We start from the raw sequence: 15,031 nt of genomic DNA, 5'->3' as shown, positions 1-15,031 counted from the left end.
ATTGTTTTTATGAACTTCACTATTGGTACTTGGCAATAATATAGGGGAATAAACCTTGGCTCAGTTATTGTATTTCACTTGAATAAATACCTCTCCGACACAAATTCAGTGTTTTGGTGTCGTGGACGAGCCCATCGACCCTAAGATAATTGTGTACGTATCTGATTGGCTAATACGCCACTGCTACCCGCTGATTGGCTGTCGTCAAACTTGTCTGCCCTCTGATTGGTCTGGTTCTGAGCCTCGGAACGGTCTGTCAGTTGTAGGAGCTTAACATGGACAGCTAAGTAATATTTGATCACTTTAAATCGCAGTATGTTGCAGTAATATATTTCTGACAGGTTTCCCTGCTTTAAAATACAAACGAGCTCCTGACTTGTAAATATTGGGCGGGTTAGCTTTCGGAATTGGCAGTAATACGGTGTTAAAGCCGCGTCTGTGTGGAGCACTAGCCTGTTAGCAGACGTCATTTTCACACTGTATGACAGCTGGGTAACTTATTTGACTTTTACCTGCAATGAACTGCCGGTCTAACTGTCGAACCGGTGTCTTTCCATCTTACTGATGGTCTTGCAAGGGTGACTCAGTGGTTCCTGGATGTTTAGTAGTAAAATCAAAGACGACTACAGCTAGCAGGAAGCTAGCTCGCTCATCGCTGAAAATGGGTCTAAAAGGTTCTGTGAGGACGAAAAGAACATTTTTGTTCTTCACCATTTCTATTTTAGTCTTCGCCAAAGCACTAACTGTTGGTAAGTCTTATTTTTACCCTGCATGTTGTGACGTTTCATGCGTATCGTCAGGTGAAGCTGAGAAACACCTTCTTGCCAGCAGGTCCTAATGTTTTACAACAGTAAAGAGACGTAATCGAATGTCTTTCCTGCTTGTTTTTCAGATGGACTTGATCAAGAGGATGATGAATCTGAGTTGAAGGTGTGTTTGTAGATGGATGTTCTAGACAAGTTTTAGCATTGTGGGGTGTAGTTTAAGTATCTCGGGGTGTTGTGACAGAAGGCTCAGCTCTCTATATACCGATCAATCTTCGTCCCGACCTTCACCTACGGTCATAAGATTTGGGTCATGACCAAGAGAGCAAGGTCCCGGATACAAGCGGCTGAAATGGGTTTTCTCCGAAGGGTGGCAGGCGTCTACCTTAGAGATAGGGTGAGAAGTTTTGTCACTCGGGAGAGGCTCGGAGTAGAGCCGCTGCTTCTCCACATTGAGAGGAGTCAGCTGAGGTGGTTCGGGCATCTCATCAGGATGCCCTCTGGACGTCTCCCTTTGGAGGTGTTTCAGACACGTCCAGCTTTGAGGAGACTGAGGGGTCGACCCAGGACCAGGTGGAGAGATTATATCTCTACGCTGGCCTGGGAGCGTCTCGGGATCCCCCAGTCGGAGCTGGTGGATTTCGCTCGGGAGAAGGGCGTTTTGCGTGACCTCCTGAAGCTGCTGCCCCTGCGACCCGGCAACGGATAAGCGGGCGACGATGGATGGATGGATGTTATAGACAACAAATGTGGAATTGCTTTATTATCCTGGTGATATTGTGTGCAACTTGTAGGTCAGTGGGAAAAGAGTTGTTGTGCAAATGTATGTTTTTTTTTAATTACTATTTTTGCTATCAGTTAATTTCTCTGTTTTCTTTAGTCATACCATGATCCTGAGTCAGAAGAGGAGGATCTTCGTCTGGCAGCACGAATCTTGGCCGATGGTTCTGTACATTCTGAAGTTTCTGAGCCAGAAGAGGTGAAGCAGCATCCTGAAGAAGTTGAAGGAGAGGAGAAGGAGGACTTGCCGGAACAACCTCCTCCAGTTTTGGAGAAACAGAAAGAAAGTAAGTATTTTGCTTTACAACTTCATTAAAAGTAAGTTTTGATAATTACACTAGTTTTTTTTTTTAACTGGTTGACTTGAAGTGGAGCTCAGTTTACCAGTGGGACCACATCGGAAATTAGATGCTGCTGCACCTGTGACTTGCCTTGCAAACAGTTGCATCATTTCACTATCTGCAGTTTCTGCTTCCCCTCTGATCAATCAACTGTAACACAGATATTCACTGTCTTAGAAAGTTCTTTTCTTTCTCTGAGAAACTAAAGCAACAATGTTTGCTATACATGGACGTATTAATCTAGCTAAACCTTCATTTCACACAGTAACCATTGTGAATGGAGGAACTGCCCACGGGGAGCCCTGCATCTTCCCATTCCTCTTTCAAGGGAAGGAGTACCCAGACTGCACCACAGATGGTCGGGGAGATGGAAGACTGTGGTGTGCCACCACCTATGATTACGACAGGGACAAAAAGTGGGGCTTCTGTGAGAGTAAGTTTTAAAATCGAGGTTCGACTTTTGCTCCGAAACAAATTTCAAGTTTGGTGTTTGAACATTTTTTGTTATGTAATGCGTCAGCTGACAAGCAGGCGCAGCAGAGGCTGCAGGCAGAGGAGGTGGAGGAAATGTACCAGAACGTTCTGCACATGCTCAATGCTACGACAAGAAAAACCCAGAAGAAAGAGTAAGTTGTTTTAACCAGTTTGTGATGAGGCACACGTTTATCCAGAAATTTTTACTAATCAAACAAATGCTCTGATGTTTTCAATATTTTTAGTGTTGCATGCCGTGTATTTCACATTAAAACGACATTCAACAGATATTGTTTCGTCCTGTACGAGCGCAGTACATTCTCTGCTTGTTTCCTCCCCTCAGATTATACGACAAGCTGATGAAGGTAGCGGAGAAGGGTCACCAGAAGGCCACAGAGAAGGTGGCGTATGCCTTGTTGTTCGGGGACTACATGAGTCAGAACGTCACCAAAGCTAAAGAAATGTTTGAGAAGCTCGCTGTGGAGGGGTTTCCCAAGGCTCAGATGGTAAACTGACCTTTTGGTGTTCAGTTTTAATTGATAAACGTTAGTTCACTTCTGTCCTTTTGTTTTGTAGGCTATGGGATTTTTGTATGCCGCAGGACTTGGAGTCAACTCCAGCCAAGCTAAGGTAACTATGTCTTAAATTAGGGTACAATATTTCAATAGTTGTATGAAAGATAAGAAGATCTAAAAGTCATACCAAACCTGCAAAATGTCAACCCCTTTTAAAATCAAGTGCTGCTGTTACAAGAAAATCTGCGTTTTCCAAGATGCAGTCATCAAATGAGGATGGTTTTTTTTTCCTGCCTCCTTTCCAGGCTTTAGTTTACTACACCTTTGGCGCGCTGGGTGGAAACTCGGTTGCCCACATGATTCTGGTAAGTAAAACTGAATACACAGCGATGATATGAGCTGCTGTTATATTTTGCCCTGAATTATTAGGGATACAGATACTGGGGTGGTGTCGGGGTTCCCCAAAGCTGCGAGTCTGCTTTGACTCACTACAGACTTGTTGCAAATCAGGGTAAGACTTGGCTGCTTCTCGCTGTCATGAGCTGAACGTTCTGAGTGAAAGGTCCTCTGTTGCCAGTGGCCAGCGATGTTTCCCTGACGGGTGGCTCAGCTGTGCAGAAGATCCGTCTGCTGGAAGAAGTGGAGAACCCAGGATCCACCAGTGGGATGTTGGAGGAGGATTTGATCCAGTACTACCAGTTCTTGGCTGAGAAAGGAGATGTACAAGCTCAGGTAATAAAGTGGTAACCGAAACTCATCATGAAAGAGGGTGAGTTCTGATCCTTATGCCTTCTGAAGGTGGGACTTGGCCAGCTACATTTACATGGAGGACGTGGAGTTGAGCAGAATCATCGGGTAACACATTTGGATTTCACTTAGTCGGTCAATTCATTAAAAAAAAATTCACATCATGGTCACATGCTTGCTTTCCTTCAGAGGGCGTACGACTACTTCACCCAGGCTGCAAATGCAGGAAACCCTCATGCGATGGCTTTTCTCGGCAAGGTGACTTCTGCTTTTCTTTTTTGTGTTTTCAATGTTGTTCCTCCTGTCTGAGGAAGTAGCAACAGCCTGTAAGATACAAAATGGCTCTAAGACTGGAGCCAGGTTGAGTGATTCAGTTGACCATTGGGTTGCCAACAAAATAATTTTAATAACATTCTCAGAGACTTCGGATGATAAAAGTGAAGCTTTTTATCGCTCACTCTTCAGAAGTCATGGTGGCTGTCGAATTGCTTTCAGTTCATGGTCAGATCAAGGAAAAAATTTTATAGTTGCCTTATGAGAAACAGCTTTGAATGTCAACTCTAAAATGGGAGTTTTAATGAAATGTGCACTGAAATGTAGCATATGAGTTTGTCTCTTGTTATTTTTTTTATCTCAAGTTTGCTCATTCTACAGACAACTTCGGTACATGTGTCAAACTCATTTTAGGTGGCCCCTAATAGCTATAAATGCAGTTAGCCAAGTTAAAGCCAAATTCCTAGCTCATGTTGCTATCATGACCTACTTAGTTTGGTGCTTCCGCTGGCAAATGGAGATTTCAGGTGTCTGAATTCCTCTTGAAACCTCCCAAAAATTGAAGCTTGTGAACAGGAATTCAAAGGAAAATGGGAAATGATTGTACATGAAGAAGAAAACCAGCGTCTCCTGTGTTGCGAGTTGGTGGTGAAGGAGGCCAAATGAAGTGTTTTGATGCAGGAAGTGAGAAAAACATGCTTCTTGAACTAAGTTGATTTCTTTGTCGTGATTCTGATATGTTTTCTGGGGTCTGATGAGTCGGTTGCTCCTCAGATGTACTCGGAAGGCAGCGAGTTTCTCCCGCAGAACAATGAGACGGCACTGGACTACTTCAGAAAAGCATCTGACCTGGTGAAAGGCGCCTCACTGTTCAGCCTTCTTATTACATTTTTTTGCTAAAACACCAGCGAACAAGCGTGTCCTGTTTGTCTTTCAGGGTAACGCAGTTGGGCAGAGCGGCTTGGGCATGGCTTACCTGTATGGGAGAGGTGTCCCTGTGGTGAGTCACCTTTGATGCGTGTTTAAATGCTAGTTATTGGTGTGTTTTTACCAAGCAAAAGTGTCGGGCCCTGACTCACATCGCAGAAACCGTTGGTGTGTTTGTCCTTCAGAACTACGAACTGGCACTCAAGTATTTTCAGAAGGCAGCGGAGCAGGGATGGGTGGATGGGCAGCTCCAGCTTGGAACCATGTATTACAGTGAGTGTAACATTGGTCTTGCTGTTTCTGCAGCGCAACAGTGTTTTCCAAGGGAAGGTAATTGTGTCTCCCCTTCTCTCGTGTCGCAGACGGCATCGGTGTGAAGCGAGATTACAAGCAGGCGTTGAAGTTCTTCAACCTGGCCTCACAGGCAGGCCATATTCTGGCGTTTTACAACTTGGCCCAGATGCATGCGACGGGCACCGGCGTGATGCGCTCCTGCCACACAGCTGTGGAGGTGATTTCTCTTCCTTGTCATTGACGTCTTATTTGTGTAGAGCAGCGTTTTTCAACCGGGTGATGCGCCTCTTACTTGACCACACACTTTCACCACAGAACCAAGGAGGGAGGGATCCTTGTCGGAGCCGCGACACCACAGAGCTAACGGCTAACGTCACGTCTCATTTCAAAACTTTATTGATACTCGTAGACTGTCACTAGTTTGCTTTGTGGTTTAAAAACTCCTGCACAACAAAATAAATGTGCTCCGAAATGTGAAGAGAGAAAGAATAATTGTTTATATGAAGCAATTTCAGGCAAAGAATGCTAAGGATTTGTCTGGAAACTCAAAACTACAATAAAATCATGCGGAAGAGAAGTGATAAAATCAAAACAGTTATTTAAAGTAAGTAAATGCATAAATAAATCATAATATATTTCTCCATATCGCCCGCCCCTTTCTGGACTCATTTGAAACTAATACATTTTCTGCAAACAGCCTGGCAAAATAACAAGCGAGTGTCAGTAGCACAAGTTTTTCACAAGTGAATAGGGATTTTCTACAGGATTTAAAGCACAATGCGCTTTGGCCCAAGGTTCCTTTGGTGGTGAGCCCCGGGACCTTTTCAATGAAACAAGGGTGTCGTGGCTAGAAAAAGTTTGAAAAACACTGGTGTAGATGGGTGATGAGGCGTCCATTTCTTCCTGTGAACACAACTCCTCGCCTCCTTGCAGCTTTTTAAGAACGTGTGTGAGCGCGGCCGCTGGTCTGAGCGGCTGATGACGGCATACAGGAGCTTTAAGGAGGGAGAGACCGACGCCGCTCTTGTGCAGTACCTGCTGCTGGCCGAACAGGGATACGAAGTCGCCCAGAGCAACGTCGCCTTCATCCTGGACCAAAGTAAGACCCTCAGTCATAGTGAGAAATGAGTCGGGGGTTCCAAAAGACTGATATTCACTCACATTAGGAACATGATGGTTAGTTTACACTTCAGTCTTTGTTGGGCAAGTGTATTGAGTAGCGTTATGTCGTCCCAATGTGACCGTATGGTTGGGTTCTTCTCAGCCGAGGGGGCAAAAATCTTCAGTGAGAACGAGACCTACCCTCGCGCCCTCCTCCACTGGACTCGAGCGGCAGCTCAGGGTGAGTTTCCTGACCAGAGTCCGTCATTTTGGTCGGTAGTAACTTCGTTCCCATCGGTAGGTTACACGGTGGCAAGGATCAAACTGGGGGACTACCATTTCTATGGCTATGGCACCGACGTGGACTACGAGACAGCGGTCATTCACTACAGACTGGCTTCGGAGCAGCAGAACGGTGCTCAGGCCATGTTCAACCTGGGCTACATGCACGAGAAAGGCCTGGGTATCAAGCAGGTGAGCGCTCTGTGAGGAGTCTTTCTTTCCCTGAGAGAGGGATGAAGACGTGAAGGTTTCTGCTCTGGTGTTCCTCAGGACATCCACCTGGCCAAGCGCTTCTACGACATGGCGGCTGAGGCCAGTCCTGATGCTCAGGTGCCAGTCTTCCTTGCCTTGTGCAAACTGGGCCTCATCTACACCCTCCAGTATTTGCAAGACCTGAATGTAAGTTCCTCTTTCACCTGACACTTTATGGCCTTTTGCTTTAACAGTTGCTCTTATTCCAGTTGAAGGAGATGGTTTCTCAAGTGGACCTGGACCAGCTTCTCGGCCCGGAGTGGGACCTCTACCTCATGACGGTGATCGCTCTGCTGCTCGGAACCGTCATTGCCTACCGTCAGCGTCAGCACCAAATCATCCTGCCGCCTCGCCCTCCCGCGCCCCCGCCCCGACCCCCTCAGGAGCAGCCTCCTGCCCGGGCCGAGGGTCAGGTAGAAGAAACCCCGGCGGCGGGAGGAGCCCGTGAAGAAGAGCCGCCGCCGCCGCCGCCACAGCAGCAGTGAGAGGAGGACTGAAGCATGAACGTTCGGACAAGCCGGGGCAGAAGTCTGTGCTTCCAGCGTGTTTGTTGACTTCTCCGCCTGATCTTTATGTGCTACGGCTGCGGAACGGTCTCGGTCGCTGCATGAGGAAGCCGGCGTGTGGTGGGACACTTCTGAAAGAGAGAGACGACTTGAAAGACTTGCACGTCTGTGATGCAGGATTCGGCTCGGATGTCACACTGAAAACGTCCCGCAGGTTGTCCATTCATTTTTGGACTTGGATGATGAGTTTTCCACTTGTTCTGGAGATTTATGTTCCGCATTGTCCATGCGTTTGTTATCCCTGCTTCTACTCTCATCAGCTCATTTTACCACTGACTTACCGGTCAAATCCGAAGAAACTGAAATGATGGTGACACTGCTGGTTTGCTTTAGTATTTAATTTTATTTTTTATTTGATGCAGAAGTGCTTGGTTCACACACCATACGTGGCACAGTTAGTGGAAATGATGTCATGCCGCGTTCATTTTACAGAACAGGATCAGTCAAATACAGTGTAGTTCGAAGGACGTCCACACAGAAGACGGCGTGCTCAGTTGATGTTGTCGAAGAAACAAAGTGCCAACACAGAAGAACTCTTCCTGGATGTCAAGCTACAGAATTATGTTCACAACAGAACTCAAGGCTCACATCTTCAGTTAAACGTTCCCTGTATATGCTTACATTTTCACATCGAATTTAAATGCTAAACTGCCGTATCCAATTATAAGGGTGAAATTCTACTGCAACAGTTTCTGAAAATAATTCTGTAGTTTTAGAGTGAGTACGACATTTGTATAAGTTAGGTGCACTAGACCTCCTGTATTCAGTTTCAGTGGGGTCATCCTGTCGAATCACTGTCTGATCATGAGATGTGTTCCTGCCTCCCGTACTGCTTCGACCATCTCTGGCCGCTGTCGTGTTATTTCCCTGATGTAATGTCTGGCTCAAGGTACCGGCTCGATCACGGTTGAGCTGGTCTGGAAATATGGCTGAGCTCTAACAGACTGTTAAAACCACTAAGGGGGTTTCATATTCGGCATAGTTTTTTCTAATTCTTCTCAATTCTCGGTGACAGAAATGTCTCAGCTGGAGAAGGCGACTGACTTTAGCCATACTTTTTTTTTTCTTTTCAGTTTTCATTCGTTAGCTTTAGAAGGAAGCCGTGCATGAGAAAGGCTGCTGGATCATAACAGTAAATCAAAAAATGTTCCTCGGGAATCAGCAGGACTTTGTTTTGACACCTTTTACGTTGACAATGTTAAGTTTATATTGAATAAATATGTTGTTAATAATTGTCAACGTCGTCTGGATTTGTATAAAACTTATCAGCGTGGAGTGACTCAACCCGCGTGCTATTGTGTGGAGGTCGCCGTCTGCTTGGTCAAATGGGCTGTCCATCACCTGTGGGGGGGCGGGGCTTCACAAAGTGAATGCTGATAACTGATTTTGCCGAGCTGTTAGAGGTGACACATTGACTGACCCATACACACACACACGACTATGGAGTGGCTTTGGATCGCCGTGGCAACATGTGTGCTGGTGCCCTGCTCTGTGAAAGGTAGGTGCTGGAACAAGCCTCACGTCTTTTATTGTGAACACAGCTCTTGTTTTCACCTATGAAACAACCTGCTCAAACTTTGGTGTTGCAGGGAACGACTGGTGGTGGAAGTATGAGGAGGGGACACGGCACTACAGCAAGGAAGCCCTCCATCAGGTGCTTTGTCATTCTGAAAAGTTGTGTTGACTTCACCGCTGACTTTTTCCTCGCAGGAGTTTCCAGAGAAAACTCGACCCGTGAGCTTCAAACACCCCCTGTTTCAATGTCCGGACATGAGCCCGTCTCCTTCCATCCCCACCTCAGGTCTCAACTCAAGATTCTCCATCCACGCCGTTTATATTTGACCTCTCTGATCATCCACAGTTGAATTTGTGAAAGCGGCTGACATCAAAGTCATCGCGGCTCTGGGAGATTCTCTGACAGTAGGTAATCGTGCACTTTCGGAACATTACAACAACGTCCAAATGTGAATATAAAGGTTTAGCAGGATGTGTTGTGCGAAAATGAACTGAACCAAAAGTCTATTTTTGTTAAAGATAGTGCCACATAATATTAAAAAAAGGGAGAGCCTCATGACTGGGTTTGTGTGTGTGAGTGAGGAGGGTCATTGGAAAGGTCACCTGGGCATTGATAGAACCGGCACAGGTTCACTTCCTCTTTCAGTCCATTGTGTGGACAGAAACAAAAAAATACTTTTCAAAAAAAGCTGTCGTGAATCAATGAGAGAATAAATCTGAGCTTGCTTTATAAAACGTTGTGACGTACTGATATTTAAAGTGAAGATGTGATTCTATCTCAGACAGCTATTGGCGCCAATGCCACCACAGTGCTCGGGATCCCCATTGAGTTCCGCCACGTTTCCTGGAGGTGACCCACACAAGGACTGTTGAAGCTTAAGCAGGTGTATTGATGATTTAAATCTATGATCCTCCAGCATCGGGGGCTACGGGTCGTTCCAAGACGTGATCACCTTGGCAAGTACGTGTGATGTTTTAGCATTTGTTTCCGCATCAGCCCGGTGTTTCTGAGTCAATATTCTGTTGTGTGACAGATATCGTCAAACTCTTCAATCCCAAGCTTCTGGGCGCCGCACCGGGGAAGACCATCCACGGCCTGCAGGGGGATCTCAGAGAGACCGGCTTCAATCTGGCCGTGACCGGACACAACACCTTGTGAGAAACTGACAGCATCCAGAAGTGGCTGATAACTAGCGATGGGCTGAGGAGGCTTTATCATCATCAAATGACCTGAGGGTTCATCGAAATGGTTTGAAATGAAACCTAAAAAAAATGAAAATTTAAATGTAATCCGAGGGTTTCAGAGCTGACTGTGCCATCCAGTGGCCTCAGAAAACACTATTTCATGAAGCCTCACCAGCCCGTCACGACTGATAACTGATGATAAAACGCTTCAGTATTTTTAATATATAGTCCACATCAGACAGACAGAAACATATATGAGTGCACCCATTTTCAGCAGCCAGAATGGCCCAAAAAAAGAGCCAGTCCTAGAAAAGCCATGAACAATATTGGAATGCTGTTGTTGCAGGCCAAAAGGTTAGGGTCTCCACAAAAGGTCAGAGGTCAAACCACGTTTCTCCCTCGTAGCGCAGCATCACAATACAGCTCTTATGAGACGGTGTGATGAGCTGCATTGGACAAAACAGAAATAAAATGAGAGTCATTCCTCCATGAAGAACATCTTCACCACTATGGCTGACTGACATGATGCATGGTTTCCCAGCAACCTCCCCAGTCAGACGAGGCATTTGATCGACACGCTTCAAGCTCACAAGGTAAAGCCGCAGCATTGTTCCACGCGTCGCTGGCCATAATCCGTTGTCGCTGAAAGGGTCTCAACTTCCGCGAGGACTGGAAGCTTCTGACCATCATGATGGGCATGAACGACATCTGCGATTACTGCAAGGACAAGGTTGGTCTTGGATTTCACGCCGCAGAGTGGAGCTGCTGTGGTTAACCTTTGCCCTCTGCAGACTCTTTTCTCGGCGGACAACTTCATCCACTACATGGCGGCGTCTCTAGAAATGCTCATGAGCGAGGTAAAGAAAGGGCGAGGCCTGAGAAGCAGTGTCGGATTAACCGACACCTTGAATGACCCCAGGTGCCTCGGATGATTGTGAACGTGGTTCAGATTCTGCCCATGCAGACTCTGAGGGAGGTGCAGAAGCCCACGCCGGGCTGTCTGCTGCAGAGGTGAGACTTTTATATCCCTGAAATAAGAAGCTCCTCTGAACCTTCTGCTGCGTAACTAGGTCCTTCTGCTCGTGTCTGATCGAGCCGGCCGCCAAATCTCCAGAGCTCCAGGAGCTTGTCAACATAAACCTCGAGTTCCAGGTGAAGTTTAAGTTTTTTAAAAAAGGACACATTTATTGCCATATTCAGCGTCAGTTTCTGCTCCTCCTCAGAGAAGACTGGAGCAGCTGCTGGACACCGGGCGCTTCTTCAGCGACGACTTTGCCGTCATTCTCCAGCCTTTTCTGAAACTGGCCGACCCCCCTCGGCTCCCGGTAACGGATCCGTGTCACAAGTGTGAAGCACGACCGTGACTGGCGTGTCGTTTGACGCCGCCCTGACACAGTGAAGCAGCATCCTGAATCTAATCATGACTCCACATGTTTGTCTGCTCCCTGCAGAGCGGGAAGATCGACATGAGTTTCTTCACTCACGACTGCTTCCACTTCACCATCAAAGGTCACGAGGAGCTCGCCAAAGGACTGTGGAACAACATGGTAACAGAAAACCTCATTATGATCAGTAGCAAGCGTCATGAAGCCATTTTACTGGCTTGACTTGGTGTTTAATATACACAAAGACATCAAGCTAAAGCACATCGTGTCGTTAGTGCCATCATTCAATCGCAATTTCAGTGTGTATATAACCGCGAGTTATGTCTGCTATGCACTAGCCTGACAACAGGGGGCACTGTTGCACCTGTATCTTGTCGACTGGCGCGTGAACTGAACCGCCGTTTGTCGCTACAAAGACGCTCGATTAAATGCTTAAATAAAAGGTGTTTTATCCTTTAAATCGAGTGAGATTATCTTTGCTGACTGGTTCTCCACAGTTTCAGCCGAAGGGAGCCAAGTTCATTGTGAACAGCTTTTCTGAGCCCATCGGTCTCATCTGTCCCCCTGTGGTAAGACTTTTGAAGCATCTTAAACTCACTTAAATATCGTCTGGATTGTCAGGACAAAAGTTACTGTTATTTATTTATTTAAATAAGGCACAGGTTTAGTCACTGCTCCTTGCTTCTGTTTGCTCAGCTACGCCGTAGTATTTGCTCTACAAACCTAAATCGCGTCTTGTGAGTCAATTGTTTTTCGATAAATATGTAGTTTGTGTCTCAAACATCGCAGTAATAAAAAACGACACGCCCGGCTGTGATGCTCTGGGGATCGTTTTCAGTTGTTTTGTTGAGCGTGGTGCGTCTGTTTGGCCCGAGTAAGTGATGGTGTGTGCGTCCATCTGCAGGAGCACCCGTACATCTTCACACGCTCCGGCCATCCTCCTCCACACGCTCCACTCCAGACCTTATCACAGACCGTCTTCCTTCTCCTTCTCTGGATCTCGGTTTGATAAGTCAGTCTTCATGGCGATGGTGGAAATCATTTCCTGGATATGATGAAGTCAAACCATGATGAAACCAACACAACTGTATCTTAAGATAATTATTTTACCGCAAATATATTATTTTTTTTCCCTTTTTTATTCTTCTGAGTTGAGCTGTATTGAATAAATATTTGGTATTATAGTTTTTATTATGACTATGACCAAAAAGGAGGACGCATATCTGTGTATTGAAAGGTAGATATCCCTTTATTTGTCTCACATTGTGAATTAAAATGAAGTTCAGAAGGGCCATGCTGGAATGGCAAACAATAATGGGTTCACTTTGTGTTGCGATGTGTTGCATAATAGGAATAATAACATGTAAATAGCTGAAATATTAAAGTATTCTGAGAGTGAACTAAAAACAAGTCTGAAAAAGAAAGGAATATTCACGAGCTGAAGTATGTTTTGAATTAAAAAAAAAGGTTTTGAACTTCAACTTTTTAAATAATATTTTTTATAATAATAAAATAGTAATTTAGAAAATCGTTTTTGTAGTATTTGAAAACTATTTACCGTCAGTTAGTTTCATAGTGGCTTAGCGTATTTATCAACAGAAACATGATTAAAATATGAAAATGATAGTGTGAAAAATATTTTAAAAAATATTTTAAAATATGTATTCTCTTCTTCTGCCCAGTACTTAACACTCCTTCCTATACTTGTGATCACATGACAGGATAGTGGTAAAGATGAGCTAAATAGTAATGGTGCGTAGTGTTATAATAACACCTGTCGCCTGAGATTTACTTGATACCTTTTTAGCTATTTCAGTTTTGATATCATTGATAGTCGAATTCAAATGAGTACAACTAGGGCCTGTCTACGCAGAGAATCCTTCAAAAATAGTTATGGATCCAGATAATAATTCAGAGCACCACACATTTCTCATGAGTTCCTTGTCCTACTGTCATTGCCTAAAAAATGTATTGGACTTTTTTCAAGCTATTTTGCTGACAGCACATGACCACCTTGCTGGAGATAAAATGTACATTTCCAATGCATTGTGTAAAGCGCCTTCCATGCTCCCAACTTTAAGACAGTCTGCCTTGGTGTGTTTTCCTCACTGATACTGGAGCCTTGGGGCCAAAGCTCTTCCTTCCTCAGTGGCACAACATATCTGCATAGTCGTCCACTAATTCTTCCATGATCACCATGGCAACAACACAGGTGTTTCATTTACATACTTAAAACACTGTTCCATTAAAGATGAGTGTACAGATGAAACGATTGTGTTTATTAATGAGTTTCAATTTTAAGAGCATCTATAAAAGAGTGTGTGTGATAACACACTGGCTAACTCCCCTTTATTTCCCTGAATGGTGCTCCTCAAAGTGACATATGTTTTAAGGATTTTTTAAAAATGTCTTCCATGTGTTTTGCATAAATGTTTTTCACCATCATTTGAATGCTAATAAACCGTTTTTGTGTCATGTTAATGCTTCATTTCACCCATAACATGATCACATTTGGGAGATTTAGCTCCTTTTAAATAGGTTCTTTACAGTGAGTTTCCTCGCTCCAAGTTACTTGATCTGAGTCCAATCTGCCCCAGTTATTATTCATAGGCGTGTTTCTCTTTGCTCGCTTTCCCAGAAAGTTGTGAGCGTTCACGTTTGAAATGTAGTCGCACGTCTGGTCCTCAGATCTCTGCCTCTGGCCTGGTTCCATCTGGACACTCCTCTAGATCCTCCAGCGTTCATTTTGAAGGCAGGCCATGCATCCACAGCGAGCTGCCAGAGAATACTTTCTGTAAAGGTTCAAAGATTTATTTTTGAAAAACCTCTATTCGGATGAGAACCTGTCGTGGCGGACAGCTTCTCTGTACTGACTGACTGACGTGTCGGGTTACATACAGTCAGTGTTGCCACAGTTACTTTGAAAAGTAATCTGACTACTGAGTTCTCCCTCAAAAAGTAACTCAGTTACTTTACGGATTACTTGAATTTAACTTAGATTTTACAAGTTACTTGTCAAGTTACAGCCGACTACCGCTCTCATTGCCTAAACAATATCTTTTACGTAAATTTTGAGGTTGGAGTTCTTGGGGGTTTTCCGATGTTTGGGCTTGTTTTTTTTTAATTTTTTTTTAGCACAATCTCAGTTATTAGAATGTGCAGTCAATGTTCTACTTTGACACACTCTAATCCAATGGAGCGAAAACCACACACAAAAAGCAAAACAAAACAAAGTGATATATTGCCATCTATATAATAAAACGCAGGGAATGCCCCATTATTTTTATTAATATTTTTACTTTTTTGCTTTTTTTAACTACAAGGCAAAAGTTTAGTAAGGCTCAGAGTGTCACGTCTCCTGTTGGCCACGAGTAGTTACACTTAAGTGACTGCTGTTACTTGCCTCTATGCTCCGTCGCGCTGTAAGATTATTTTATTTCTGACTTTCGAGAGAAAGTACAACACATCAGTACCATATTTTCCTGCAGCGAAGAAAAAATAGTCTATAAAAGTCTAAAAATCTATCATAAGTGTCGCTTAACCTGACCTTTCATGATGATTTAAAAAAAATGGTACATCATTTGCGTCTGAGTCTGAAGCGGCTGGGATGAGGATCAGCACCTCTAAGTC

General features: G+C 44.6%; 2 protein-coding genes across 2 annotated transcripts; both read left to right on the top strand.

Annotated features, from left to right (window-relative positions):
• The first annotated feature begins 244 nt into the window (after positions 1-244).
• On the top strand, positions 245-8,504 carry sel1l (SEL1L adaptor subunit of ERAD E3 ubiquitin ligase). The gene is made up of 21 exons (XM_053887615.1): positions 245-749; positions 893-930; positions 1,645-1,831; positions 2,151-2,318; positions 2,406-2,511; positions 2,703-2,865; positions 2,936-2,989; positions 3,180-3,239; positions 3,304-3,385; positions 3,452-3,606; positions 3,673-3,729; positions 3,811-3,879; positions 4,669-4,746; positions 4,832-4,894; positions 5,007-5,094; positions 5,184-5,332; positions 6,049-6,214; positions 6,380-6,457; positions 6,518-6,690; positions 6,769-6,897; positions 6,960-8,504. Exons 1-21 carry the CDS (start codon positions 662-664, stop codon positions 7,233-7,235), a joined length of 2,427 nt encoding a protein of 808 aa, XP_053743590.1. The 5' UTR covers positions 245-661; the 3' UTR covers positions 7,236-8,504.
• Positions 8,505-8,756: 252 nt separating this feature from the next.
• Positions 8,757-12,725, top strand: si:dkey-177p2.18 (phospholipase B1, membrane-associated). The gene is made up of 15 exons (XM_053843871.1): positions 8,757-8,814; positions 8,906-8,970; positions 9,027-9,117; positions 9,178-9,236; positions 9,614-9,681; positions 9,749-9,792; positions 9,866-9,986; positions 10,558-10,609; positions 10,666-10,746; positions 10,808-10,873; positions 10,936-11,027; positions 11,087-11,341; positions 11,468-11,563; positions 11,899-11,970; positions 12,306-12,725. Exons 1-12 carry the CDS (start codon positions 8,757-8,759, stop codon positions 11,313-11,315), a joined length of 1,026 nt encoding a protein of 341 aa, XP_053699846.1. The 3' UTR covers positions 11,316-11,341; positions 11,468-11,563; positions 11,899-11,970; positions 12,306-12,725.
• The last annotated feature ends 2,306 nt before the right edge of the window (positions 12,726-15,031 follow it).

This window comes from Synchiropus splendidus, chromosome 15 (genome assembly GCF_027744825.2).
Source record: "Synchiropus splendidus isolate RoL2022-P1 chromosome 15, RoL_Sspl_1.0, whole genome shotgun sequence".
Taxonomy (NCBI): domain Eukaryota; kingdom Metazoa; phylum Chordata; class Actinopteri; order Syngnathiformes; family Callionymidae; genus Synchiropus; species Synchiropus splendidus.
This window is presented reverse-complemented; position numbering and strand designations above follow the sequence as displayed.

Coding starts and splice junctions, on each gene's coding strand:
- sel1l (XM_053887615.1), top strand. CDS start 662: ATGGGTCTAAAAGGTTCTGTGAGGACGAAAAGAACATTTTTGTTCTTC. Junction 2,319..2,405: donor AAAGTGGGGCTTCTGTGAGA/GTAAGTTTTAAA, acceptor GTAATGCGTCAG/CTGACAAGCAGGCGCAGCAG. Junction 2,512..2,702: donor AGAAAAACCCAGAAGAAAGA/GTAAGTTGTTTT, acceptor TCCTCCCCTCAG/ATTATACGACAAGCTGATGA.
- si:dkey-177p2.18 (XM_053843871.1), top strand. CDS start 8,757: ATGGAGTGGCTTTGGATCGCCGTGGCAACATGTGTGCTGGTGCCCTGC. Junction 8,971..9,026: donor GCAAGGAAGCCCTCCATCAG/GTGCTTTGTCAT, acceptor TTTTCCTCGCAG/GAGTTTCCAGAGAAAACTCG. Junction 10,874..10,935: donor TAGAAATGCTCATGAGCGAG/GTAAAGAAAGGG, acceptor GAATGACCCCAG/GTGCCTCGGATGATTGTGAA.